General features: G+C 40.7%; 2 protein-coding genes across 3 annotated transcripts in view; one reads left to right on the plus strand and one right to left on the minus strand.

The window, feature by feature from the left end:
• The window catches only part of vstm2lb (V-set and transmembrane domain containing 2 like b), a 93794-nt gene extending 88866 nt beyond the window's left edge, over positions 1-4928 (plus strand). The window contains exons 2-5 of the mRNA XM_078947737.1: positions 1682-1845; positions 3710-3754; positions 3954-4180; positions 4275-4928. Of these exons, the coding sequence (XP_078803863.1) occupies positions 1682-1845; positions 3710-3754; positions 3954-4180; positions 4275-4347 (509 nt within the window). The 3' untranslated portion in view covers positions 4348-4928. The remainder of the gene's footprint in view (positions 1-1681; positions 1846-3709; positions 3755-3953; positions 4181-4274) is intronic.
• Positions 4929-7900: 2972 nt separating this feature from the next.
• Positions 7901-24534, minus strand: tgm2b (transglutaminase 2b). 2 transcript variants are annotated; one of them, XM_023955253.2, is made up of 13 exons: positions 24374-24534; positions 22407-22586; positions 19662-19877; positions 19315-19433; positions 18868-18996; positions 18594-18771; positions 17593-17725; positions 17047-17150; positions 16721-16960; positions 14024-14299; positions 13774-13934; positions 11539-11675; positions 7901-10287 (listed from the first exon to the last, which is right to left on the minus strand). In XM_023955253.2, the coding sequence occupies exons 1-13, from the start codon at positions 24381-24383 to the stop codon at positions 10137-10139; spliced, it is 2034 nt and encodes a 677-aa protein (XP_023811021.1). In that variant the 5' UTR covers positions 24384-24534; the 3' UTR covers positions 7901-10136. The 2 variants fall into 2 exon arrangements, with proteins under 2 accessions (XP_023811021.1, XP_078803862.1); XM_078947736.1 differs by lacking the exon at positions 24374-24534 and adding an exon at positions 23310-23355.
• Between the last annotated feature and the right edge of the window lie 363 nt (positions 24535-24897).

A 24897-nucleotide genomic window follows, 5' to 3' on the forward strand; every position in this document is an offset into this window, starting at 1 on the left:
GTGCCGGAGCCGAGTACATCCTTAAATGACTGTGCACGACCAGTGCGTTCACGCCGGCGCCCCGCTTATCTAAATGACTTTGTGCTTGATAGGGTCGCCGAGGACGGCTGACCCTTCAGAAGGGGGCTATGTAGTGACGGTCACACACCCATTGGTCTGCTGTCAGATCTGGTAGCGCAAAGGATTATGGGATGCAATTTCTTCTGCTGGTTTTGGCCTGATCTGAGTGGGTGTGTGGGTTTAATTTATGTGTTTTATTGTCTGACTGTTCTTCCGTTTGGGGTTAGTTATTTTACTCTGATGGTTTATTTTGTCCTGCATCGTAAGTGAGGAGGGGAGCGAGGAGAATGACCCCACTGCATGTCACACTGTTCGAGGAAAAATAAAGAAGCCAGTTCTGCAAAGTTCCTATCTCTGCCTCGTTCTTCGTAGCGTTGCTACAATATTTTTGTTTCATTTTATGACAGAACATCAGTCGGTGAATAAATGAAAGACAACAGATATTAATAAACACATAGTTTGTGTCTATTATAATTATCCTAAAATGACGGGTTAGTATGATTTTTGATGTTTAGAAAATTATGTTTGTGTGGTATTAATGTGTGCACACAAGATCCAATACTGTTTTTAAGTCTCACATCATCACCGGGTTTATTAACAAATCTGTACTATTAAGAAGCTGTTTAGAAAACAGGGAGCAGCTGCTGTTTAAAAGAATTCTTATTACCAAGTACATATAATTTACCAAGACAGTGAGGAAATGAGGTAACTCTGGAAAACATAGAGACTGAGCATCATATTTAAGCATATTGTTTTTGGCAAATATATAATCTGTTGTGTAATAGATTGATATATTCAATTGTTGGGAATTAATGTTAAGTGAAATCAGCTAAGATGTTTGGGCTTTAAATGATGAAAAGGTGTTTTTGGTGTTTTGAACGTGCTCTTGTGGCATTTTTCTGATGATGGAGGATTTTTTTATCCCAACCACTGCACCGGCAGACGTTAGCATTCAGATCAGCCCTCTACCCGCAATTTTGGTTTCTGGATATGCTTTTGGAAATCAATGCAAACGACTGAGATGACAGTGGAGAGGACTGGGAAGTGTTAAACTGTACATTCACATGCAGTCGATAAACATATTTTATATGCATTTTGGTTTCATTCTATATTATATACCATAAATAGAATTTCTCTGAAATGCAGTAACATTGTCAGCACAAAGCGACTCAATGAAATTGGGTTTTCTAATTAAAATCTGTGACTGTGTGTCTGTATCTATGTAACATTTAGTTCTTAAACCTTCAGTTTCTCCTTATTTCAAAATATAGCAGAACTGTCTATTTGCTTTTAGTTATTTGAAGACCTTTATTGTATAATTAGATTGATTTAATGTTTTATTTGGGAATCTTCTGACTCCACAGAGCTGGACTTCTGTATCAAATTACACATATTCATGTCTAATTATCCTAAGTTGTATACGCCATGGTATGAATATATAACTGATGATTGTTTTCGTGGATTATTCTCACTTGATTGCTTGAAATAAACCATTTTAAATTAAATCAAATCAAAAAATATTACAGAAAAACGACGGTGTTAACATTTTTTGTTTGTTGAATTTTGAGGTTTAACAGCCTTTCTTTCCACTTAATCCACTTGATCCTTTCCTCTGTTCCAGCGGTCTTCACAGAAGTCCCACAGGACGTCATAACAAACAGCGGTGAGGATGTGGAGATGGCGTGCTCCTTCAGTGGGGCACGTTCTCCCTCCTGCTCTCTGGAGATCCAGTGGTGGTACATCAAGAACCACTGGCAGGACAAGCCTACATATCTGACGAACAATGTAAGCCGCAAGGCCAAACCAGCTTTCTGTTGAATTCATTCAGAGATTCCTACAGTGACCAGAGGAGCTTGTAAGACGTTGAGGCCCTTTGTGGGAAGCTTGGCAGAGGTTGCTTTGTCTAGGACCCCAGACTTTCCAAAAATGAAATGAAAAACAAGGTGGGCAGTTGGTGGAAAACGGACATGAAACCTTCTGAAGCAGAGGTTTCTATGCCAAAAAGTCACATTTGCTTTATTATGATGACAAAAATAAAGTTAAACATTAAGGTTTAAACAAACCTAACTCAAAAACATTTGAAATGTGCTGTAGCTCTGGCAGTGCAGCTTCCCGTTGAACGGATTTGGCTGCGGTTACTTAAGCCTTAGTCAAATGCACCCACCGGTGCTCGAGCTGTACGGGTGCTGCAGGTTTGTGGGTTGTCCGGGTCCTTGAGGCTCGTACGGCCACCTCAAGGGATGTCATGAAAATGGATTGTACCATTGTCGTTCATGTGGAGAGTGCATCGTGAATTATTCGTAAGGGATACAGGAAGTTGCACACACTACACAATCACGCACACATTCACATTCACACCTATGGACAATTTAGAATAACCAAAGCATGTTTTTGGACACTCGGTGTGCAGGTGGAGGATGTCCACACGAACTACACTCTAATTGTCTAATTTGCTCATTTCTAACAGTCAGGCTGCACACAAGGAGCACACACTTATAACGTGAACAGCACTGAAGCATTTGCCGGGGTTGAAATCCGTACGTCACACTTGTGTTTTACCTACTTCACCCATACTCACTGCGGCGTGTTGTGAGTGATCACCACAACCTCTCGCATACAGCAAATCCCTAAACAAAGAAAAGAAAAAAGTGGCTCTATATGGGCTCACACCCTTCATATTTCCTGCATGCCACCTGGGCATGTTCAGGTTTGCCCATTTTTCACCCACAGAAAGCCATATACCCCCATGGGCAGTTGTGAGTAAAGAGTTGTATTTTTAGGCCAGGCTTGAGGAAGAAGGAAATGTGGTCTCTCTTGGGAATCTAATTGAATTTTGTAATGTTTATTGTCACAGAGACGTGCACAGTATATATAAGGTACAAACTTTTCAGGTGTACTAAATAAATCAAGAATATGAAGAAGGTGTATGTTTGGTGAGTGGATCACACCACTTGGTACTTTGAGTGCTGCCATCCACCAAACAGGCTCTGGTCCAGTTCATCATGTTACTCTGAACTGTTCTCATGAACAGAATGGAGCAACCACAATGCTGACATTGTCCCGGTACATCCATTAAACATCAGGCTGTTTCAGTTTTGGAAGCTTTTTTTTAAAAACCAAATATGGGGGAAAAATGAAACCTAAATGTTAGAGAGCAAATCATTTATTTGGGCTCCTGATGGCTGGGGCCGAGCTCACAGTTCACTGTTTAGCAGTCACAATGAAATGCAAAATTTGCTGTGGCAGAAGCCTTCCAGCATGGCAACAAAGTATGCATGCTTATTAGTGATTGGCAGCAGTGGGATAGCGGGGATCACATTCATGGGAGACGCACGCTCCTCTGTCACGTTTGTCAAAGCTATAATTGGCTCTGAGAAAGAAAAAAAAAAGATCTCTGAAATTAAAGTTTACAACATGTACAATCCATAGCTGTCCCCATAAGAATGTCTCTGGTTCTGCATATGTAATCACCCCGTTTAGAGACTTGGTGACACCAAGCAGGTCTGCACTCAGTACATGCCCAAGTAAAGCGTGCCTCAAGGCTTCCAGCAACAGAGAAAAACCGAAGCATCTAAAATCGTTGCATTGGCTTGTTAAAGATGCTCCTATGTGGGATGCTTACTGGGATGCTTTTGTTGTTTCTGTGCAGATAGCGACCATGGAGGAAATACCGGAGGACTCCACCAAGATAAGTGTAAGTTTTAGAAAGCTTTTAGTGACTTCTTCTTTTAATGTCATCATGGTAGTAGGTTTAGGGGCTGTCATCTGGTTTTTAAACATAGAAGACGTGTCACCTCTTATCCAAAAGGCTTTGTCAATTCTGGATTAATGAGAGTCTTCATAGACATCTTTCATGTGATTCATGTCGCTTTTACTGCTTGTGTCTCCACCAGGTGGTGAAAGTCGTCGGCAGCAACATTTCCCATAAACTCCGCCTCTCCAGTGTCAAAGCATCAGACGAAGGGACCTACGAGTGCCGAGTTATTGACAACAGCGGCGCCGTAGCGCAGCATCACCGCGTCCGCGCCTACCTCCAGGTCAACAGTCAGGAGTCACATGAGCTGCAGGAAGCCCAGCAGTGGAGACAGGGGAGTCACAAAACCCCTCATCCAGGAAACAGGCGAGAGGATGAGGAGGAGACAGGCTGGTAGCCTCTGAGATTGTGAGGCAGCTGTTAGTTTCCTAGTTAATCACTTGCTCTTTTGCATGTCCAGGTCTTGTTTCTACGCGGAGGGATCCTCCATCACTGGACGTCTTGATATGTTTCTTGGTTTCTTTGCTGCCTGAATCTTAGAGAATGCCAGGAGAGAAAAGGCTTTACATTTTAAGGCCAAATTCAAGCAGATATGGGACCCTCCCTTTGTTCATTTTCATTCAAAAATGTGCATTTTAAGTGATTTTAACTGATCCAGCTGTAAAAAAAATGTCTTAGACTGCTAACTTTTACTTCCTCGATGACGTTTGTGATTATTGTTTTTAGCCAGTTTTCTAACTTTATCCTGGATTTTGAGCAGATTGTTGTTGAAAATGTTCAGTAAGACAATAGTAAAATAAAGACAGCAGGTCAGACTAACTAGTTAGGTATTTGTATTGCAGTAAGCAAAGACTCTGCTACAAGTGGGTCTTTTTTTGTTGCTTGGTTGTTTGAGACCCCAATGAGACCTGATAACATTTTAATTCTAAGTGCATCTGTGTCAGTGTTGTGTCCTTTGTTATTACTTTGTGTTCATGTAATACGCCTTTAGTAAAACCAATCAGATAAGGTTGGATTTTGTTATTTTCTTGTGGATTCTCTAAATAGCAAAAAAGATCAATATTGTTGACATTCAGTGTTACAAGCACAAAATAAAGGAGTTCACTTTTCACAATTCCTGACGTTTGCGGAGATATCTTCATACATGCTAATTCTATTCTATAACATCTTCATCTTGTAACTGATGGTAACTCGAATGCAGCAGATGGATTTGTGAGGCTCCTTTTTTTTGTTGAATCCACCCCCTGGTTTGGTTTTAGAGACAGAAAACTTTTGTCAGGCTGAGAAGTTTCCCTGCTGATAAACGTTGGGCTGGTAACTGTGAGCCAAGCCTTCAGGTTTGCTGCTGAAGATTTAGACTGCTGGAAAACATGTGGACAAACTGTACCATTACCCTGCAAACTTTCACTTTCGCTTCCTCTACTTACATCCCACCCGACGTTCTCAAATAATTAGAAGTGTCCCCATCATAAAAACACTTTTAATATAATCTGTCAGTCTCTCAAATGCAGTTACTTAAAATATACATTACAGATTACTTCTTGTTTAGAGTACCACTACGATCATTAGTTGATCTATTTTCAAAGCGTTCCCAGTGGTCTTTTAATGGTTTTGCTGTTTTTAGCCAAAATGTTAAAAATCAGTCGTTTTCCTGGACATAGTTCATTAGAAATTCATCTCTGAGTTGTGGGCAGGACTGTTGGCTCGGAGCAATCCCGCCCCCCTTCCCTTACCTGTTGCAGACAGTTGGAATTGCATTCTGAGCTTAATTTTTCGAACAAATGTCTTTCACTGTCAAAAAATGGAAACAAAAACATGTTATAAACACCAAAAACATGATATTTATCAGAGTGGGTTTATATTGGTATTAACCTATCTTACTAAATCAGACCTTATGTGTCTTACAGGACTTATTACTTAGTTACTTTCTTTGGTAAACCTGCAGAAGCATGTCAATTATACAAATTTAGAAAGGACTTTGGGGTTGTGCAGGGGGGATAATGGTGTAAAAATTACTGCTTATAATACTGGATAATTTAAATTAAGTGGAAACCGGAAGACCAGTCCCCAGCTTTAGTCAGTTTAGTCCAAACCAGCAAAATAAGAAAAAAGAAAAGTGCAAAAACAAAGCTACCCAACAGAGACAGCTTCAAATGACTTCACCACACAGACACAACCAGCTAATGACGCTTTGAAGATAAAAGGAGTAAACAGACTTATTAGGAACACAATTAAAGGGAAAGTATTTAGCTCAGAAAATTGGACTCATGAATTTAAAAAGGAATGAAAGAACCTCAAAGTGGCTGACAAATAGCAGTTCATTTGTTAATTCTTCTTTTTCTCACTGCTTTGAACACCAACATTTAGGTTGTTTAGTTAAAATTGAAAGGATTTTGTGCTTTAGTTTGGTTTTTCTGTTGTTTTCTTGGTTTTGGTGGTGTTTTGAGTTGCTCCTCTGTCAGTCCTGGTTCATGTTGATCATCCACAGCTGGTTTCATTTCTGTCAATCACCCTCAGTCTATTTAAGCGCCTGGTTTTCAGTTTCACCTCGTCAGGTCGTCTGCTCTGTTTTTTCCGTCTTTTGTGGGGCCCTGGGGTTTGTCATGCTGAAGTTTCTGCCACCATGCCTGGTCAAAAAAAGGTTGGGGTAGCATAGCGGAGCCAAAGGAGGAAAAAAAAAGTTACTCCCTACATTCCTTACAGAGGATAATATTATATGTTTAAGATATTCTGGCTTATTAGAAGTGTCTGAATTAAATGGCATTTTCTGCTGTGAATAATACTTCAGCTGTTGACTGCATCTCAAAAAAAACCTACATTTTTAATAAACAAGTAAAAGATTAAAAAAAAAAAAAAACCTGAACAAGGAAGAGAAAGAAGGAAATAACTCACACTGACTAACTGAAAGCTGTAAAGACCGGGTGATAATGAACTGACAGAAATGTTGAAAGATTTTGTAACTGAACCTAAAAGAAGACAATCACTTTAACAGAAAGCAGAGAATGATGCATAAAAGGACCTCTGCTTACTGTAACAGTTAATCTGAATATTCACCATTAAAGTCATTTAGGAGTGGCTAATTCTACTCAAATCATGCTTTTAAATTTTAATAAACTATCAATCATTTCACCCTGAACTATAAAGAACTATAAACATTATTTAACTGCTGCATTCTAAGTGCTGTTTTTTGTGCTAATTCAGATAAAATGTTTGTTTTAAGACACTTTTAGTTTGAATCTGACATCATATATAAACAGAGCATACAATAAAATATAATACACAATTTATTCTGTCACATCCCAGTGACAGTAACATGGTTCCCTTTTGTGTTTTGACACAACAGCAACTTTTTCTGAACTTTTTAATATAAACTTTTACATTTTGAGTTGATGGACATCCCCATTCACTGTCGTTTACTTCAGGTTTGCTTCATGCTCTCCTAAATTGACTTCAGGAGAGCATCAGCTCTCCTAAAGTTGAGTTATTTCATCTGGAATTATCTCCTTCTGAACTCACATCATCTCCATTTCAAGACAACTTGGGTTTTTCTTTGTTGTGCATTTATCTTAATCACTAATTTATGATTTTATATGTCATTAAGGAGAACAAACTTGTTGATTCTTTGACGTATAGATGTAGTTTGGACTTTTTAACAGCCCACGACCTCAAAAATAAATCAGCATTTAAAGATGGGGGGGCTGTAGTCAGCAGCACCTGAATAAAGGAAACGTTTTACTCCTCATGATCATTGCAGTGCGTCCTTCTGGCCACCAGGGTGCAGCAAAGTCCTTCACTTTCATCCAACTCTGCATCAAATCAACGTTGAAAACAAGTGAATCAGAAAATAGTTTAGAATGTAATTTAGAGTGGTTTTTAAAAAAAAAAGTGAGGTCGAAACTAATTTGGGTAAAGATGTATCATCCATCATTTTTCTTTAGTTTCCCTCAGTGTATCTCTCATGGTAAAGAATTGTGTTGAAAGTTGCTTAAACGAGCAAAAGGTGTGAATCTCATTTCTGAATGTGGAGAGAGAATGAGGCCAGCTGGTTTACATGTCAGGTATCTGTTGACATGTTTCAATCATCAGTCTGGTAGAAATATGATTTATTTTTTATCAGCCAAAGAAATACAGTTTGACAGATAGCAAGCTAAACAAACACATTTTTAGAAGCATTGTGGGTCATCACATCACAACTTTAGATTGAATTACAGACATGTACCATTTAAACTTTTGAGCAAAAGCTTAGTTTAAAATGAGGATTCTTAGAATTATTTTCTTACCCCATTGGCAGATTTTTTTTTGGCTCATTTAAAACAAATCAGTCAATCGAATAGGAACTTTTGACTTATTTCTGGGGCCTGTGGCATTTTTGAGTCATGATAAAATATTTTTAGACCAGGAGTGTCCTAAGAAATCATGGTTAGTTTAAAAATGTGAGGACTAACCAATTGGCTTGCATTCTTTAAACCCTTATAATAACAATAAGTGAATTATTTAACCCTTTAACATTGAAGACGACACCTGAATAACACACGGTGACATACCATAACGCTCGCATTGGATTTTCTATACCGCTTTTGCAGCACAATGCTCCCTCTGTCCATAACAGAATCAGCTGATTTGTGTTGATTGCGTAATCATTTCACCACTGTTGGGTTTGCATCTCAGGGCTTTTCGCTGCTTCAGAATCCATTGGAATTATGTCAATCGCCTCAACAGTTATAGAGTACAGGTAGCCAAAAGAATGTGAACACTGGAGCCAAAGCTCTGCTGTTGAAGGGCTATAGTGACACTTGGAATGGGATACTTTTCACTTCTTTACATAGAACAGAAATACGTTTTTATTAAAGTTACTGTGGATTTTGTATTGGAAGACTAGAAATAAAATAAAGAAAATGTCTGTCTGGGAAAAAAAAACAAAAACCTTGTTTAGTAACTTGTTACAGAGCCAGAAAGTGTGAAAGAAGGATCCAGCAATTACATTTCACATGTTTACAAGAGTTTGTAACAGAATTTAACAGATCACCACTAAAGGACCTAGTTCATGCTATTCTTGTTATTTCCGACACGGAAGTAGGACGACTCGATCTCTGAGGGGCCGGCTTTGGCTCTGTGTGGGTGCCGCCCATTTCATGACATCAACCAAGTGCCAGCCTCGACAGCGTGTCTGAGTTTCGCCCACGAAAACAAACATCCACATTTTGGGAAAGATGGATGAAAAATGAAAATATGTTACTGCTCACCGCTAGCTCTGTGGAGGAAGTGGGTGTTTGTGTGATAGCCTAGTGGCGGTGCTGGGAGCGCATATTCTTGTGGAAGGGGCTGTTCCTCACTTTGTGAGCCACTTTGTGAGCCACTGGGGCGACAGTGGCTCAGGTGGTTGAGCGGGTCGTCCAATGATCGAAGGGTTGGCGGTTCGATCCCCGCTCCCTCCAGCCAAAATGTCGTTGTGTCCTTGGGCAAGACACCTCACCCTCCTTGCCTCCAGTGTGGCTCCACTGGTGTGTGGATGTGTATGAATGATCCCGGTGATGGTCAGAGGGGCCGTAGGCGCGAAATGGCAGCCACGCCTCTGTCAGTCTGCCCCAGGGCAGCTGTGGCTACAACCATAGCTTACCATCACCAAGTATGAATGAGGAGTGAATGAATAATGGACACAATGTAAGCGCTTTGGGTGTCTTGAAAAGCGCAGATAAATCCAATCCATTATTATTATTATTATTATTTTGTGACATCACATTGGGAGAACCCACTGGTTTTCGTGGATTTGAGGGACTGGTGCTTAGGGAGCAGGTTTTTGTGAGGAATGAATACACATAACGAAGGAGGGTCTAAGGGCAGGGATGTCTAGTTTAGTTTAGTCAGTTTGTTAGTTCAATTTAGTATTTTCCTATTGAATTCTATGTATTCATGATCCTTTTGATTTTATGTTTTACTTTTCAATTACTGATACAAAGCCCATCGAGACGACTGTTGTTGTGAATTTGGGCTTTACAAATAAAATTGAATTGAATCGAACTTTAAGCTCAGAAAGTGCATGATATAGGCCCTGTAAGAAATTGTACACAAAGTTTTAAGAAAGTGATATTACTGATTTATGACAGGGGCCTGCAGGCCAATGGAAATTGGATTGCAGGCCGCATTTGGTCCAGGGGCCGGACTTTGGGCAGCCTGCTTTAGATTTTCAAAAGACGTAACACAGGAACAGAAGAAGAAAACTACAATAACTTTGAGGCGACAAACCTTTGCATGCAGGTTTTACATTGATTATGCATTTGTTTATTGCTATACTGCAAACATTTTAATGACAATTATCGAGGCTTTACTTTCCAATGATGACGTTTCTGTAGCCTTTGACGTGACACAGTTTGTTACTGTCAAAGTCGACCACGAGCTTCCTCAGCCCCGAGTGGCTGGGAGTGAAGTAGATTTTCACTTTGGCGTCTTCACCGGGTCCCACAGTGGAGCTCAGCCTGGAAGGTAAATATTTAAGTTTCACGACTGCGAATGCAGCAGCAGGACTTTATCACAATACTCAAATGGCGTAAACATGTAAAAAGGTCTTTGACCAAAACTTATGACGCCTGTGACTATTTATGTAAGCAAAACACTGCAGACAAGAAAGATCCAAACAAAGATTACATATGTCCTACAATCAGAAAGCCGATGCTGCATTAATGTGCTGCACTTAAAAGAGTGATTGTTGCTTAACACAATGAACTCACACAAATGGCTTTCTGCAAATGTTACTGTTGAGCGTTTTTATTATTTTTTCTCAAACTCAAACTCAAACTCAAACTTTATTTATTTATATAGCGCCTTTCATTTTGGTTAAAAACACAAAGCGCTTAACATAAAAATCTCATCATCTCATCATATTTAGTTTCCTGTAGAAGTCCCTGCAGTGTCTCTATGCAATAAGGGGCTTCCTTCCTGGAGAAGACCATCCATCCCAACACTAAAACATGCCAGAGTTCCATTCATTTTCATGGGGACCAACAAACTAGCATGGATAAAATAATTCACCGATTCTGCAGGAGTTTGACCAAAGGAGGGAATTGAATCACAATCCCCTTTTTTCCTGGCAGGAACTTCCTTTCCAATGGAACTCTGAGCAAATTAGTAAAATCTTTACAACATGCATAAAAATACAATTATAAAATAACCAAAAAAAGTCAGCATCGCTGCTGACTTGGCTTTACTGTTTAGTGGTCAAATTGATGCTTGTAGCAAACTCAAATCCTATTAAAAAAACAAACTACAGCTCCCAGCATCCTCAGCGCACACTTCCTGGAAGCCACATATGTGACTCATTCATTCAGTCAACCACAGCATACGTAAGAACTGCGCTGAGTGAAACTCAGTGCAAAGTGCTACTCTGCCTTCCTTCCCGGGCGTTGTATTTGGACCGGATCTTCTGTCTCCTGACCCTGTTTCGGACTCTGTTTGCCTGCCCCGACCATCGCCTGGATCTTGACTACCCTTGTGTCTCCTCTGATGATGTCATGCCTGCTTTTGACCCCTGCCTGCCTGACCCTGATTTAGCTTTATGGACTATTTCCCGAGCTAACCTGCTGCATTTGGATCCAGCAATCTGCCTGTTCTTGTGACACGATGAAGGGTTACAGATTGTTACAGTACTCCAGTGATTTCAGAAAAACCAAAAGGTTTTTTAAGTTCCAAAATTATTGCTTTCAGTTTAAAAAAAAAAGAGCTCGTTCAACCTTTCAGAAAGGACGTGTCCGCCGGTCAGGTTGGCTCCCTCGATGCTGAAGCAGCAGTTCTCCAGCGGTTCTGGTAGCGGGTTCTGCAAGGTGATCTCCGCAGCAAGCTTCCTGTTCTCCTTTGGCTCTCCCAGGATCTGTGGGGAAACATTCACCTCTTTGTCACCAAATACTTAATAATTTTGCCCAAACAAGGCAACAATATCATACAAAAGGAGGACAATTTTAGATTCTGAGCTTTCTGAACATCTTGAAACCATCATGTTCTCCTGAGCTGCCAGACCTCCAGCAGCTGCTGCCAATTAGGCCATTTTCACGCTGTCTTTCCTCCTCATCAGCCTTAAGACTCTCACCTGTTCTGAGCTGCAGGTATTCCTCTTATTTACTTTGCTTCCCAGCCAGTTTGTTGTAACTTGTGCCCACATCCAAGCATGGTTATTGTATGTACAATACAGTTGCTGACTTTTTTTCTTTTCTGTATTTGGACCTGGCCCTGCCTGTACATTTATCAACTTTTCTGACCTTTGTTTAGTGATTGCTTGCTGGATTAACGCCACCACCAACCTCATAATTCTGCCCAGAGATTGCTAAACATTCACCTGAACCTCTTAACATTTCTGAAATATCTGCCACTTGCTGAGCTTTTTCAAATAGGCTCTGTTCTGCACCTGAGTCTCTGTCTTTCTGGGTGGTCCATCCTAAACCTTTACAGTAACTTTGGAATTAAAAATCCTGCTCCAATGGAAAAAGGTGTGTTTTTAACATGTTCTTGTAGCAGTTTTCTGATGGAAGACCTTTTTAAGGAAAGCATAAGGTTGCATTTCTGGGTATTTCTTTAAATTGTGGATCAGGAGCAGACAAAAAAATACAGTTTGTAAAAGCTTGTATCTTTGACGTGGAAGCTACTGAGGCAGGCCACAAGCTCCCTCCTCCACTCCTTTCTGATTCTTCCACTTGCAGACAAATAGATCCATGTACGTCTTTGTTTTTATCTTCTGAGCTTGGGTCGGGTTCAAAACTGTACGGCTGAATGGCTTCAATATTGCTGCATTGCTAATGTTAGGTTTGGGTTGTGAGGGCCGTAAGCTAGCAGGACAGAGTGCAAACAAAGGGAAGATGGACAGTGGGGGACGGGCTTACTCATACCAACAGTCCTGCCAGCAACTCAGAGGCGAATTTCTAAACTGCTGCCGCTCTGCAGAAGCTAAGTCATAGAAAACAACACAGGTTTTCTTTGGGCTAAAAATGGCATAATCATATTCAAAAGATTTTTGAAAAAAGATCAGAAGGATAATCAGAGTGGGACTTTAAACATCAAGTTAAAAATAACTTTAAAACATTTCCTTTAAAATAACAAGAGAACATCAGCTTCTGATAAAATGCAGAGAAACATGGAAGGAGGATCTATTTAGTTATTTATGACAATGTTTGGTGACTAACTTCAGCTTCAAAACATTGAACTGTTGTATGATTAATGCACATTAAAAGGATGCCTTTAAAGGACTGCTTCTCAAAGTCCAGATCTGATCAACGGTTGTAAAGTACAAAGGACAAAATAAAAAGCTTTTGGCTGTGACTGATGCTTACATTTCTTATGTTCTCTCGCTCCATATTTCCTACATTCCTCCTCCTTTGTCACCCGATACTCACCACTAAGTCTTTGCAGTTTCTCTTCCTGAGCTTTAACCTCCACTCTTGTCAGCATGCTGCAGAAACAGTGGGGTGTTGCACCTTCAGCTCTTCAGCATTAAGAGTTGTCCTTGAGACTTAAATCTAATCACTTGACTTAACCGTGCACTCTCACTCGCCTCAGAGTGGCTGCAACATCTGCTGGCCTCTGCTTACTCCAGTTCTATTAAAGCAATAGGCTAACGTCGAGTCAACCCATATGGCAGCACTTTCCCAGAGCTTCCTCGCTTCAGTATCAACCTCTAATCAAGACTTGGACTAAATCCCTGTTCCTACCCCGGCCTCTCATGTAAATGGAAAACTAAGAAGACTAAGAAATAAAAATAAAAGTGAAGGAAAAGTAAGGCAATAAATATGTAATAAAAGATTAAGAAGAAAAGTGAGAGGCATGGTTTTTTTATGGTGTGACCGTCAGAAGCAAGCGATTCTAATGTTGGCCTACAAAAACATAAGCCGAGACGTTTCTCTTGTGCTTTCTGGATCCTCTTAGACCTCTTTTGTGATTCCCTTTCACATGACCCCATCCTTTCCCCATCCCATACTCACTCTGACTTTGATTTCTGGATTCTCCAGCACAATATGTCTCACTGCCAGTATGGCCTCCTTTGTGGAGTAGTCCACCACCAGAGCTGCCAGACGAATCAGGTTGTCCTCTGTGAGATGGCTGCCGTACTTGGAATAGTTCAGCCTCAGTGGAATTCGTCTTTCTAGAAAAACGCATCCGAAATCAAATGAAGGCCGGCAGGGCTCATTTTGGAATCATTGCAGTGTTATTTCTGAAGATGACTTGGGTTACCTGCACCTGGTGAGAGGCCCACATTGAGCAGGTCCTTAAATCCACAGTTCTCCCCCAGAGTGCCATTATAGGACTCAGCACAGGATCCAAACACCAGGCGACACATCTTCTCACTTTGTGTGTTGTTAGTAACGACAGCAAACACGTCAAAGTCACAGCCCTTCTTCATGTCAGATGTCACTTTGATGGCGAGGTGGAGGCCATCATTCTGAAGCTGCTGGAGCAGCTTGTTCTGGTGGTTGGCCTTCGTAAAAGCTTCCCGTTCCTCATCAGATCCTGGAATTATAGAGGCAGAAGCATCAAGTACAAAATGCTATGTGCTATGCAATATTATATGATTACCCTCCTGGTTTGAAAAGTCTTAGTGACTCAATAGTACAATAAACTGGTGACAAAACATTTCTTCAGTGTTAGGGGATTTGGTATAAACTCAAGGGAAATAAAAGCAAAATACGTTTTGAATGAGCTTGTTGTTGTCTCTGGTTTACAGTTTTTCTCAGTCGCTTTAGTGCAATTCTCAGATCAGAATGAAATTCCCAAAACTATTTGTTCAATCTTCACATCATGATGTCACTTGTGTACATCATATAAGCAGTTTCTCACTTCTTTGAACAAGTTGCAATTGCTTTGGTACATCCATGCAAATGATTATGTACAATTCTCTTTTCTTTGCTACATTGTCAATTATTTATGTCATGTTGATCAAAATGTATTATACAGTTCACTGTGCAATAGTCTTACTCCTCAAAACACCTAGTCATTAGTTCATCGTATAAGTCATTAACTGCAAAATGGTTGACCACGTTGTCATAATGTGACAAACATATTTCGCTGCATTGCAAGAGAGGATATTCGCTGTGATGTGGATGAGAATTTGTGGCCTAACATACAGGAACGACAAGAGGTGTAGGAAGACCACACCAATTCCTATGTACTGCCTGTACTGTAGTACAGAATATTGTCCTATCATTTTTTTCCCCTTTGTGTTACTGTTTGCAGTGGGTTTTTTTCTATGTTGGTATGACATGGTCTGTCAACAAATTATAATGTGAACAATAAAAGTATAAATGTGAATCTTGTCCAGTCTCTTGCAATCAAACAAAAAAGGTATAACTAACATTTTACAATAATTGTCATCAAAACCTTAGCCATAGTTTACATCAGAACCTCCCTCTAAAGTACACAGTTATATTGACAACATGACTAAGTAATTTGACTGTCGTGTTCGTAGACAATGACACAAGAACTTGACATTCTGATGGCACTGACATGTTCAATGACATAAAGACTTAGTTTTGAGAGATGAACCAAAGATTTTGAGCAAGTTACAGGCTTTTGCAAGAAATCCATAGTGTTTTGCTGTTTGCACAAATTGTTTTGAGAAATGCACACGCGTATTTGCAAACTTAAGATAAGATAAGATAAGATATTCCTTTATTAGTCCCACGATGGGGAAATTTCCTTATTGCGGCAGCAGTACAGGAACAGAGAGCAGTATATAAAAGAAAAAGACTATGGAGTAAGTATAAAAACCTATATACACAATATACACACATACATTCCAAAATAACTTCAATTCTGATCTGAGAATTGTACTAAAGCGACTGAGAAAAACTGCGTAATCATAAAAGACAAAAAAATTATTATTGCAAAAAAAGTAGAATTGAAGCTTTTACAAGTCTATTAGCAGCCAGTTAGTAGGACTAAGTGCATTTCTAGTGAAATGCTCCAGAAAACATCCACAAACAAACTTAATCTCAGGAGGTGGACACACTGACATGTAGAATCAATGCTTTAACATGCACCCCTACGGATGCTGTGGGTTTTTAGGTTGTTCTGGCCTGGAGGCACGTTAAGAGGAGCAGATGCATCGTAAGGGGAGCACATATGTGTCTTGTAGGTCCCTTGAGGTCTATTTCATAAGATGTACAGAAAATGATATGTAACATGTGGTAAGTGTATTGTGAAGTTTTTGCAAGACAAATGGAAGTTGCATGCATTTATGATGTACAGGTGATGCTGTCGTACAGTACCCTTACACAGCACTAAGGTACTGGCTTCTTACTGACTCAATTCACATACGCACGGGGTGTGTACATGATACGTAAGTGCTCGTAGGACTCCCTTAGGATGTCCACACAAACTGCAGCCTGATTGTCCAAATTACTCATTTCTGCACGCAAGGAACACGCACTTATCACATGAACTGCCCTAACGGGCCTGCAGCTCACATTCTTTACCCTTGTGTGTCATATAAATGTCTGTAATGACTTGTTGCCTGCAGCATGCCTGGATAACAAATAGTGTGCATGCGAGCCCTTCACAGGTTTGCTTATTTCCTCTTTGCAGACAGCTCGTATCCGCCTGTAGGGGAAGTTGTGACTCGGGCTTAAGCTGTGAGTTTTTGCTTCTTCCACAGCAGAACTCAAAGTCCCACCATGTGGGTTGTAGAAACTTATGTCTGAGTGGCGCCCAGCCAAAAGGATCCATGACTTTTACTAATAAGAAAAATCTGGGTTTTTTTAGGATTTCTTTCTGCAGGAGATTCCTGCTTCTTATGCTACCTTCTTCTACTGCGTCTCCACCATGGCTGGTGGGCCTCCACTTGTTCAGTTCTGAACTTTGTAAACCAAAGTACCAAAAATTAAATAGAAATGAATGACACCCAACCTACAGATGTTAATAAGTGTTCTCTACCTTCAGGGTACTTGTAGAGATGAGTGATGTCTTCTCTGGCATCACTTCCCACTTTCTTTGTGCTGATCTTCTGACCTACCACAGTAGCTGTAGTAACCTTGGAGGTGCTGCCGTCTTTTTTCTTCATGAATGTGACGACATCGGCATTGACCTCAGCAAACACAAAGGGAGCATCATATTTGAAGGTAAGCTCGCCTTCTTTGATGGCCTTCACAGGGATGGGGCCGCAGCAGTACACTCCTGATGGAGGGATCCATCGTTAGAGCTAAAATATTTGTAAAATGGTGAAACAAACGTGAAGTAATTTAAAAGTTTTTACTTGTTACCTTCACTTTTTTCCTGGGGTGTGGGGTCACTGACCTGCCAGCCGTTAAAGTCAGCTTTAAGGTCAGGCCTGGTCATCCAGTTCTCAATCCAGCAGTGAAAATTCCTGCGTTCAGAACAAAACAGATAAGCTAGAAAGTGACTCCTGTTAAAACATACCATTATTTTTATTTTTATTTTTTTCAGTCACATGCACTATAACTGCAGAGGGTTAGAATTCAGTGTGTCAACCCAGTTGGACAGCTAAACATTGCTAAGTGTTGCTGGTCTTTCATGTACTGCCAAACAGCTGCAACAAGCACAAACACAGACTTAATGAGACTCCCAAAGGCACTCTGGGGTGCAGAGTCTGGCATACTTCTAGGACGCTTTAAGAGAGAGTATGTGCACATCAGACTGGTTACTAATCTTTGCAGGCAACCTGTGAGAACTCAGTAATCAGCCTTTAGCAGGCATGGACTTAAACTACAGAAAAAAAAAGGTTAATTACATGCTTTTTTGCAATGTTTTGCAAAAATGGAGAATGTGCAAGTTCAAAGATGTCTGACCAGATCATGTCTCTGGACTGGACTAGCTCCCCATTTTCATCAATGTAGCGCTCAATGGTCAGGTTGCTGTTGGTGTCGTGTGCAGACAGGAAGTTTGTTACGACTCTGCAAGGTATGCCCAGAGCTCTGGAGACTGACAATACCAAAAAAACAGCACAATAAGATCCATGAAGACTTTTTGAAGGAGCAAAATAAAACTTTTTGAATGCATGTATTATTTTTTCAGGGTTATATTCATACTGGAGAAGTCCGTTGGTCCCGACCGAGTCCACTTAATTTGGTCCGGATCAAGTCCTGAACCTTGGTTTGGTTTATACTGACTGCTGTCTACCAAACATTTCTGATTCGAACAAAAGTCTGTCAACAAAACGATATAACGAAGTATTTCCACAGTCACTGGCCAAGAATCCTTGTTGGGAAAGTTAACTGATTCAAACTTTATATGAACATCTCTATCAGCGTCAGATGAAACTCTTTGACTGCTGCTTTGGTATGGCGGAGGCATGCTGCGAGGCGGTGGCTAAGGAGATGTCGGCTAAGAAGGTATTCTGATAAGTATTTATGGCATTTAAATTGTAGGGAAAACGGCTTGAAAGGCAATGAGTATCACGTTTAAAGTCCTTTTAATGAGCCTGACCACATTGCATGAGTTGTTGTGTCTTATCGTTGCTCCATATTTGTCCGCGGCTCTCTGTTTACATCGTAACGCCGCTACCGTGGCCGTTTTGGATCAGTTGTCCACGTTTTGGATCAGTTGTCCACGCTCCTAAACAAAGCGAAGCTCAGTCTGATTGGAAACAAACCAAGACCACCTCTAAAGATGGGTCCGAGAGCAGTTCCTGGTCCCAGACCATGATTCACTTGGATGCATTCAGACTGGAAATTGGTTCTGGATTATCGGGAAAACAAACTCTGGTTCACTTAAAGCAAACCAAATGTGTCCAGCCTGAATACACCCTCATGCAGGTTTGTTCATTTTCTCACTTTCCTTGCCATCATACCTGAACAGGCCACTGCCGCAAAGACCCAGCACTGTCCAAAGCGTACTGGCTGACATGCTTGGGAGTCCCAGTTACGGAGAATTTCCACACTTCCCCGCCAAAGAAAAGGACTCACACCGCCATCGTAGCCACCTGACCATTTCCCAAGCAACACCCCCTTGTCATCATTACAATTCACCTGCAAAGCAATGAAAAAAAGACATTAACACAACCTTTTCATATCGATTTGGGGTACTGGGAAAAAAAAAATCTAAAATGAAGGGGCAGATCTTACCATAGCACTCAGCACACGGGACACATAAATGGGATTTCTCCTTCCTGAACAGTCTTTTCCCGGATTACGCAAGTACTTAGGGTTGGAATCCAGAATCCTCAGACAGATATCCAGGATTCCACTTTCAAACTGCACAACAACAAAACAAACGCTTCACTTTAGAAGTGATAAAGGTAAAACAATGATCAATTATAAAGAGTTCAAGCAAAACTTTTCTGAAAAAGGGAAGTCTGTCATCTTATATAATCACTTCTAAAGCAAAAGTTGCGCTGTTTTAGTCTGCTCTGTGGTTTTCAGTGAAAGATCCTGCATTAGCCGACACACTTAGCTTTTGTTGGAATGAGAATGATCAGACTCATTCATGACCTTATTGAAATGATGGATCACTTGACTGAGATCATAAAGGAAGACAAAAAGGGCTGAGATTTTCACTGTTAGTGTTGGTACCTGGCCAAAATTCCAGGGTGTGGGTTGAGGAAACTGGTGGCTCCCTCGAAAGATGATTCCATCCTGTGACAAGACATACTCTTCCAAACTCTTCTCATCGTCCAGAAACACGTCATCCGCTGTTGTCAAAGGGTCAAAAGAAATGACATGTCAATGCAAGTAGCGACAGGAACATGACTGATGTAACCTGGTGTTCACTTCTTAAGTAAATAGTTTTCCTTTCAACTTGATCTCCAACAATTCCCGTGTGTGATTTGTCCGCAGCTGCTCCTGCCTATAGCTGTGAAACACGATCATCACAGCCTTTCAGCCCCCCTCCTGACAGACAGCTCATCACTTATGTTTACCTGGGCACCAAGGGTTAAAGAGCAGTATAAATTCAATCTTCGACTGTCCCACAGTCAGGGTGTAGCGGCCAATGGGTGCATTGGGGGAGGAGCAGATTTGCAGGGCCACCATGTCTCCAGGAGGACTGGTGACTGCAGCGCTCCAGCGGGAAGTGTCGACGTCTGGAGACAGTCCAAAGGAGGCTCTGGTGCCATACTGCTCAGAGGGTTGAGGACCTGGAGACGACATTGATCAAAAAAATCAAGCAAAGTGAAATAAACAGTTTTACTTTCTCTCAAATATCTGAAAACTCGATCATGCACAGATATCTTTATGGTTTTTTAGAGTCCATAAAGGACAACCCTTCACTTCAATCATCTCCATCCCCTCCAATGCACAGGAAGTCTTTCCCTAAGTCAGGAATTTCCAACTTTAGTCCTTAAGACTGCAAGCTTATTTAGCGACTGACATATTGAAGTCCCACTCCGATCATCTTTTCATCTGTTGTAAGTGTTCCCAGTGGTCTTTTAATTAAGATTATGTCGTGTTTAGCCAAAAATCTAAAAGCCTGTCGTTTTGTTGATGTTGTCTATTAAGAAATTTGTCCATGAGTTGTGGCGTGAGCTGTTGGCGCGGAGTAAGCCCGCCCCCATCATCCATCTGTTTACATGCTTTCCCTCTAGCTTACAACCGCTTTCAGCCAGAATCCAGCTCTGACAAGGCAAATGAAGATGTACATGGATCTATTTGTCTGCCAGTGAATGCATCAGAATGGAGCTTGTGGCTTGTCGTAACAGCTTCTACATCACACTTTCACACTTTTGCCAACAACAATTTCTGTCCGTTCCTGATTCAAAATGATTTATATCAAGAATGTCATGGTTTGAGTTTGTTGTGTCTTATTTTTCGTTTTAGTTCTTGTTCTTTCTTGTTTGGTTCTGTTTCCTGTTTTATTTTGAAAGGTTTCCTGTCTTGTCTTGTTTCTTGAGTTTTACTTCCTTTGGTCCCCATCTGCCCTGATCGTGTTCACCTGTGTCTTGTCTACCCTGTCTGTATTTAAGTCTTGTCTCTGCCTTCCTCCTGTGCTGGTCCATTAGCTCTGTCTTGGTGTTCTTGTTCCATGTTCCTCGCCACAGTAAGTTTTGTTTCCTTTGTCATCCTGCTCTGCAGCACTTTTTGTTTGTTGGCCATTAAACCCCCTTGCCCTTGAACCTTGTGCCTCCGCCTCTGCATCTGGGTCCTACCGGCTCTCGAACCAACCCCTCACCGTGACAAAGAATTATTCAGATATGCAATTTTAAGCTTAATTTTCTTAATATATGTCCTCCGAAAAATGCTACAAGCACCTGTTGAAAACCCCAAAAACACAGTTTTTTTGGAGTGGGTCTTTAAGCCCTCTGGAGATCTTGATGAGGAGGTTAACTATGTGTCCTCGTGGAGATACAGAGATTACTAACAAAGTGCCTTAAGGACCAGGGTCACACTCACAGAGATGCAACAGTTTGCAGCAAAAACTTAAATAAAGCTCCTAACTTTCCACTTTCCCATTTCCAAAAACACTCCAAGCTGAACTAAGAGTTTTAAGAATAGTTTCCATGGGTCTGGAGGTGACAAAATGTGACACATTACTCAGAGGGGTCGGTGAAAAACTGAAGGCTTATTCGAGATAAGAATGAGAACCTAATTGTTAATTTATGAGAGGCTGTTTGTTTAATTCGTCTACAATTTGTGTTATCGCAAGTTGAATCACTGCAATTTTCTTCCAATAATTTTGCCTCCAGTGTCGCACACTGCTGCAGCATGGTCACATCTCTCAGCCATCAATATCCCCTTAAAATCAACTTTCTGTTTGCTTAGAGCCACAACCGACGCCTTCAGAATTGTTTTTGAAGCTTGACAGAGTTATCAGTGATTGTACACCCGCTTCCTTCTCTGACAAGCAACATTTCCCTGCCAGATGTGTTGTAGTTCTTGGCGTGCTGCGCGTCGTCTCACATAAGTGGTTTATCTCAATTCTACAAGGGTAGACAAATGGTTATTGGTGTTAAATTCCAGGAAACATGGTCTTCAGATTCCAACATAAACAGGAAAGTATTTAAGAAGTGGGAAAACATCTGCAGATCATCCTCCAAAAACATTTACAAAAAGCAGAAGAGTCACTTACAGATAGACTTCAATGAAAACTGTGTTTTTGGTGTTTTTAACAGGTTTTTGTGACATCCATTCATTCATCATCTTATAATCCGTTTATCCCCTTTCGGGGTCACGGGGCGGAGCCTATCCCAACCACTTGTGGGCGAAGGCCTGGGGACCGCTGGACAGGTCGCCAGTCTGTTTTTGTGATATTTTTCTGATAATGGAGGACATATTTATAGAGAAAAGTAATTTTAAAATGAAAAAATTCCATTTGAAAACGATTCACCTTGTTTGGCACCAACAGTCACACCTCAGAAGTGAATAAAACTCCTGCCGGTCTGCATAAACTATGTTCTGGAATACAACAGTTTTTTTTTTCTATTTAGCCTTAAAAACGGCATAATCATAATTAAAAGACAGCAGGGAATAGTTTATAAGATGATCGGGTCTTTTGAAAACTAAAGAAGATTATGCCTCTTTCCAACCTCAAAGCTGCAAATTTATCACCTATTTCTACATTTATTCAAAAATGAAGTTCATTGTTCAGAGTTTTATGAAAATGAATACCTAAACACATTACTTTAGCCTTTTCATTCAATATTTAGAGCACAGCATCCATATGAAATCACCTGTTTCTGCTACAAAGCTGAGGGAGCTGACGCCAGGCTGGAAGCTTCCCGAGCGCAGGTACAGGCTGATGGTGAAGGGCTGGCCTCTCCTCACGATGAGCCTGTCCACGCCGTTCAGATCAGTCCGATGGTCGGTGTTGTTAAACTGGCACTCCAGGTCCAAGCGTTCAATGTCCACAGCTGCAGAGACAGGAACCTAAAATTGAGGGGTTTTTCCAGAGGATGCTGCAGTTTCCTCTGGTTTAAATGAGCATTTGCCACACATCTAACTTATTATCTACAAATACATCATTTTTTAAACCTTAACATTCATCGTAAAGCATTGATTCTTAAAAATATTCACCATTATCATTTTTACTACCACAAAGCCCAACAAAAACTCCAGCTGATAAATAACATTTGAACCTTTAAAAAGTTTCCTAAAATGATAAAAAAGACTACTGGGATCTAAAGGTCATTGAAAATAAATGAATTTTCATATCTAGCATTCATCTGCAAAATATTAGGATATTTAAGATGATTTTCACCAGTCAATTTTCATGTACTGATTTAACAGAAGGTTCATTCAGAACCACTGAGAGATCATTCTTTAATGATCGTATGCTTCATTCTTTAAGAAAAGTCCAGGAAAGCAGGTTGAGGGGGGGTGCTGATTTCAGGCCTGGGCTTGATCTAACTAAACAAAGACACAACTGCAAAGCCTTCCTGCTGGGCTTATTACCCAGTCTTTATTATGGTCTGGATGTTTTATGTGCTTGGCATCTTAAGCGAAAACACACTGCATCCAGATCATTACAAGGTATTTGATGTTGAGCGTGTACAATTGCTTAAAATATGGTCTTCCAAAAATACGAGCATGACACCAGAGCGCTGTTTCTATTGAAGAGATAATTGAGAAACCACCTGGAGAGCCGGGATTTACTGTGAAGTCCATGAAACCTGACAGGGAAGGTGGAAAATGCAGTTAATTGGAACCTCATGAAAATCTGTCATTCAAAACCAGATGAACGCTCAAAATAAAGCAGAAGGCAGATGTCCTCATTTCTGTAGTGATGCACAGACATTCTTTGGATTGAGCAATTAGAAAAAAAGGATTTAAAAAAAGGAAAATAACGTTCAGCCCAATGCGCTCATTTTAAGTGAAGCAGCTTCCAAATGTTACACATTTTAAGACATAATGCTGCACTGTAAATGCATGAGATTCCCTCTCATGCTTGACTGTTTCACCAGAAACCACTTTTAGGCCTTAGAGGGAATTTTAAGCTAAACTTGTCATCCCGGAAAAACAAACATGCAAACACTCTGAAGTTGAATGCAGTGAACATGTTGACCTCAACTCTCCTTGACTTCAAATGCACTCTTTGTGCACAGAACAGGAGGTGGCTGTCACTCGTGAGGATGATGCAAAACAAGTTTTTCCTTAAATTTAGTGTTTTCTTGACCTTTAAAATCCAGACAAGAAAGTTAGCACGCAGACTGTAAACAGCAGGAAACCAGCAAAGTGAGTGCATTCATCACCACCTCTCTGTTCTGTACACCATATCTGTAACGCTGCTCAACAAACATGTTTGCAGCAGCTTTCCTCACATTCCTTGTGCATTTCACTTTCTGAATCCACACTCGCGTGAGAACTCCAGTGGATTCTCTGAAAGAAGAGAAGCAGATTTTTTTTTTCTCTCTTTGGGGGCACAAAGTTGACTTGACTGTAGACACGCGGGTGCATAAATATAGACTCTATCAGGGAAAGCTGCAGCTGCTCTCTGCTGCTACACAAGCATCAGATGCTCAAACAGGACTGAAGCCATTTTACGAGGATTAACACTTCATTATTAGGAAAATCTACTTCAGGACTCGCAAAAGTCCAGAGCTTTTAGAAGGAGAGACTTAAAGAAAAGTTAAACAGCAAAAATGAAAAGGTTTTACCATAGTAGCCCAATGCCTACTATAAGTATGAGAAAAGTACTCACATTGAGCCATGACTCCAGTGAAGCAAGATATGAACAAACGTCCAGCCCTGTGAAGCAAACAGTGTCTTCCTGCCGTTAGGTCGGGCTTATTTCTACCCCCTTTGTCAGGCTCAGACGGGTGGTGGGTGTGACGAGACCCTCCTCAAAAACACACGCACACACGCACACACTCCAATTTTAAACTGAAGGCTAACTCTGAACTTGTCCTGCAGACAGAACGCTAAAACACTCACCAAGTGTTGCAACTTTTTCCTCTTCATGATGTTTCAGGCTTCCTTCTGGCGTCTAATGTTGATGTCAATAAATTCATACAGACTCAAATGACTAAGCTGAATTACCCATCAGCCTTTTTTCATTCATGTTTGTGCTTTACTGTAAGTGTGTTTCGTCATAGTCTTGTTGTGGGCTCTGACTGTGTCATCATGTCAACCTGCTTTTGATAGGCAGATTTTTTTAGTTGTAGTTATTCTGAAGCTCACTGTGACTCTTCTCATGACAACACAGGGCGGTTTGCAACTGCCGTC

The sequence above is a fragment of the Oryzias latipes genome, chromosome 5, assembly GCF_053564925.1.
Source record: "Oryzias latipes strain Hd-rR chromosome 5, Olatipes_Hd-rR_3.1".
Lineage (NCBI taxonomy): Eukaryota > Metazoa > Chordata > Actinopteri > Beloniformes > Adrianichthyidae > Oryzias > Oryzias latipes.

What these genes read in the sequence shown, in the direction of transcription:
- tgm2b (XM_078947736.1), bottom strand. Translation starts at nt 23,340, where the DNA reads ATGGACTTCACAGTAAATCCCGGCTCTCCAG. An exon ending in CTTTAACCCTTGGTGCCCAG is followed by an intron (nt 19,434 to 19,661) that starts GTAAACATAAGT and finishes CTTTGACAACAG; the next exon opens with CGGATGACGTGTTTCTGGAC. An exon ending in GGACACGTCCTTTCTGAAAG is followed by an intron (nt 10,288 to 11,538) that starts GTTGAACGAGCT and finishes TTTACCTTCCAG; the next exon opens with GCTGAGCTCCACTGTGGGAC.